Here is a 3,536-nt window from a genome sequence, read left to right as displayed (position 1 = left end):
TAGGATCTTCAAGAAGATTCGTACCTCCCCTACCAATGTGGCAGATATGGTAAAATCCATAGTATTTTCATGGATAAAACACAGGAGAGTCAATTGTAATTATAATTGGGTTGAATGGTGTATTAACCCCTTTCTCTGTATGTAATTCTCTTGTCTAAAACCTTGTATTTCCCCCTATAGCACCTTGCTAGGGGTTTGTTTGTTTTATTAATAATATTTGCCAGTTCAAAAAAAAAAAAACTATCGTTCTTCTTATTCTATGTAAATTTATTGTATTTTAAGTGAATGAGTCCTGAAACAAAATACGAACTCATATATAAACCTAGATGCGAATTAATTTTGAAAGAATGTTATTGCTGACATTAATAACGGATTTAATTAGTTTCCATAAAAAAAGAATTATAATTATGGATATCATTTAATATACATATATAATTATGGAAATAATTTAATATCTATATTTATTTAATTAAATAATTATCTAATTTACTTAATTCCTATTGGTGCATTGTAGGATACAATATAATAAATATAAGAAAAAAAAATTGAAACTAAAATAAATATTATAATAAATACATCATTTAAAACGTGTGTTTCGTTGGCCTTGCGTTCAAGTCTTCATTGTACCACAAATTTCACGGACTTATAATTTGTATCGTTCGAAAAAAATTAAATCCTAAAAACTAATCGCTGAAACTTAAAACTGATAGAATCACAATTTTGTAAATGTATAACTCTTTGTGCAAGATGTACAAATTAGCATAATCAAAGAGCTGTGCATTCACTATATGCATTATGTGTCATTTACTTATTATCTATCATTTTCAAATTTAATCAAACACCAGAAACACATCTACAAAACAAATTGGATAGACCTTGACCAACTTAAACTAATAATAATTTTTTTTTTTCATAATTTTAATTCCTTAAATTTGCTTTGTTTATTATGATACAAATTCTTGTATGTTTTAATAGATAAATATCAATAAACAAGTTTTACAATATAATACATAATTTCAGTCTAAATCAAGGTTCTATAAAGCTCGTCATGGCTCCGTCAAGGCACGCCACGACTCCAAGACTTGCACCTGGCCGCCAAGCTTTGCTAAAATGTCGCCTTAACTCATATATGTGCATAAAAATTAATAATAGTTGAAAATACATATAAAAATATTAATTATATAGAAAATTGCCGCCTTAAATCACGCCTTATGTTATTTAGAACTTTGGTCTAAATTAATAGATTATAAATAAAATGAACTGATTCGTACATTATAACCTTTTAAAACATCATCCCTAATAAATCAAAATCTTTTTGTCACATGTCTTCTTTTCTTTCATTTGGACATATTATTTTTTAAAATTTTTGAATTCTTTATTTTACACTTGTTATTTTATTTTATTTTTCATTTTATTAAATTGAAATTCCAGACTTAATATGTAGGGTATTATATATATGTAAGGTATTTATTAGAAAATATTTATGTATGTAATGTATTTAATACATTAAAACCTTATTAATTTTAATAATTCAAAATTTTTTTTAATTTTTCTTATAAATTCAAACTTTTTAAATTGTTAAAATTTCATATTTAAATTTTTATTAAATAAACTCATGTAATACAAAGGTCTCACACTTAATAAATTATTATATATAAATAAAAAATATTATGTAGATACCTTTATAACAAATTATTTATATGTAGATACCTTTATAATAAAATTACACCTAGCCAATAAACCGACATACCCCATTATTGAGTTCCTACTAACATCGAGAAAATGGATTTTACCAAATTTCACAAAATTCAATACAGTATGCCGTTTTCTTTTTCAAAAGATTATCACATGCATTAACTTACTAAAACTGGAAAACAGTTATTGGTCCTTACCAAACTATTTTTGATGTAGCATATTATCTAACTAAATGACAATATATACGTATATGTTTTAAAGATATTCATAAAAATACGATCTTTCTAGTTTCTAATCATTTTATGACAATTTGAACCATCTTTTGCAAATTGCAAGAAATAGAATAAATAATCAGTTTCTAAATTTAGGTTTTGTTTATGTTTTTGAAACAAAAATTTATAAAGTCTATGGACCACCTCTGTGATCCTCGTAGCAGATGGAGTTAACCAAACGACTGCAGACTATAATAAGAAGTGTGTGCATTTTTAAATATCTGCAAACTGCTGCAGATGTTAAAAAAACAAAATAAACTGATTTTATAAACCGAAAATAGTTTTCAACACCAAAAATTTAATAATTTTAGTCTTAAAACATTAAAATAAAATTCATACAACCAAATTAGTCTTACAACAACAATTTGAAATAAAATTCATACAACCAAACTTTAATAATTCATATTCCATATTTTTCATCAACTGCTCGATACTTTCATCCCATAACGGGTTATCTGTTCACGATCCGCTGCAGTATCATGTTTTGGAATCTCATCTTCATCATCATCAAAGGACATATTGTTATTTCGAACCGAGAAATTTGGTTCATCATATCTTGCAAAATACTCATCACTTAGTCCCTCTCTTCTTATAAAATTATGAAACGTGAAACATGCAAGGGTAATGTTTCTTTGTGTAACCAACGAGAATGGTGCCATCATCTTCAATATAGGGAATCGTGCTTTCAAGATACCAAAAACACGCTCAATAATGTTCCGAAGTTTTGCACGTACATGGTTAAATTTTTCTTTACTGGTTAACGCACGTCTTTGACGGAAATCTCCAAGCGAATACCTCACTCTAGAATCATGTGTTATCTCTTCCCAACTGGCCACAACAAACGTAAACATCACGTTGAAGTCACGAATTACCAATACGTGTAGAAGTGAATAATCGAGTATTGGAATCAACATCAGAGTTAACAAGTAAAGAACACAAGATCTAAATATAAACTGATTCGGCTCATATCACTTTCAATGTTTTACAAAGAGAATATTAGACAGAGGACTTAGCAAAAACTCATATCTAACTCTAAGTAAACACTCCTATTTATAGGAGGACTGAAAGTACAAAAAATACCAAGGACTAAGCTTTAGACTTCGTTACAAAGATGCCTTAGTAAATACATAACAAAACTAACGAAACAAGTATTACACAGACTTCGACATATTACAATATATTTTCGACCTTACAATCTCCCCATTTGTAATAATGTCGAACTTCTCAATTGTTGAGAATCTGTGCAACAACGTGCATCATTGTACGAATCTCCGAATACCAGCTTGTAACCTTCTTTAACTCTACTTTATCACCATCATTATTCTTTTTGCAGTTATTCATAGGAACCATGAAGTTCGTATATTGAGTTGTTGTATACCTCTCCACTTCATTTGCTTGAAACAAAAATCTTTTAGCTTTCCCATTCTTATCTTTTTCCCGCAAATACCAATCGTAATGGCTTTAAACATATTTCCTCATCAAAATATTTCTTCAGTTCAGCTTGAGACTTCGTCACTTCCATAGCCACTTTCACTTCCTTCCCAAGTGCAGTTGATAATTCGACATCAG

At 28.3% G+C, this 3,536-nt stretch overlaps 2 protein-coding genes across 2 annotated transcripts in view; one reads left to right on the top strand and one right to left on the bottom strand.

The window, feature by feature from the left end:
• Nucleotides 1-526, top strand: part of LOC111915576 (uncharacterized) — a 1,329-nt gene extending 803 nt beyond the window's left edge. The window contains exons 1-2 of the mRNA XM_023911224.1: nt 1-49; nt 515-526. The exon at nt 1-49 is cut by the window's left edge and continues 803 nt beyond it. Of these exons, the coding sequence (XP_023766992.1) occupies nt 1-49; nt 515-526 (61 nt within the window). The remainder of the gene's footprint in view (nt 50-514) is intronic.
• A 1,860-nt stretch (nt 527-2,386) lies between these two features.
• On the bottom strand, nt 2,387-2,881 carry LOC111915577 (uncharacterized). Its single transcript, XM_023911225.1, has one exon. The coding sequence runs from the start codon at nt 2,879-2,881 to the stop codon at nt 2,387-2,389; it is 495 nt and encodes a 164-aa protein (XP_023766993.1).
• Nucleotides 2,882-3,536: the final 655 nt, after the last annotated feature.

The sequence above is a fragment of the Lactuca sativa genome, chromosome 3 (genome assembly GCF_002870075.4).
Source record: "Lactuca sativa cultivar Salinas chromosome 3, Lsat_Salinas_v11, whole genome shotgun sequence".
NCBI lineage: Eukaryota > Viridiplantae > Streptophyta > Magnoliopsida > Asterales > Asteraceae > Lactuca > Lactuca sativa.
Note: the sequence above shows the minus strand (reverse complement) of the source record. Positions and strands in the feature narration are given on the sequence as shown.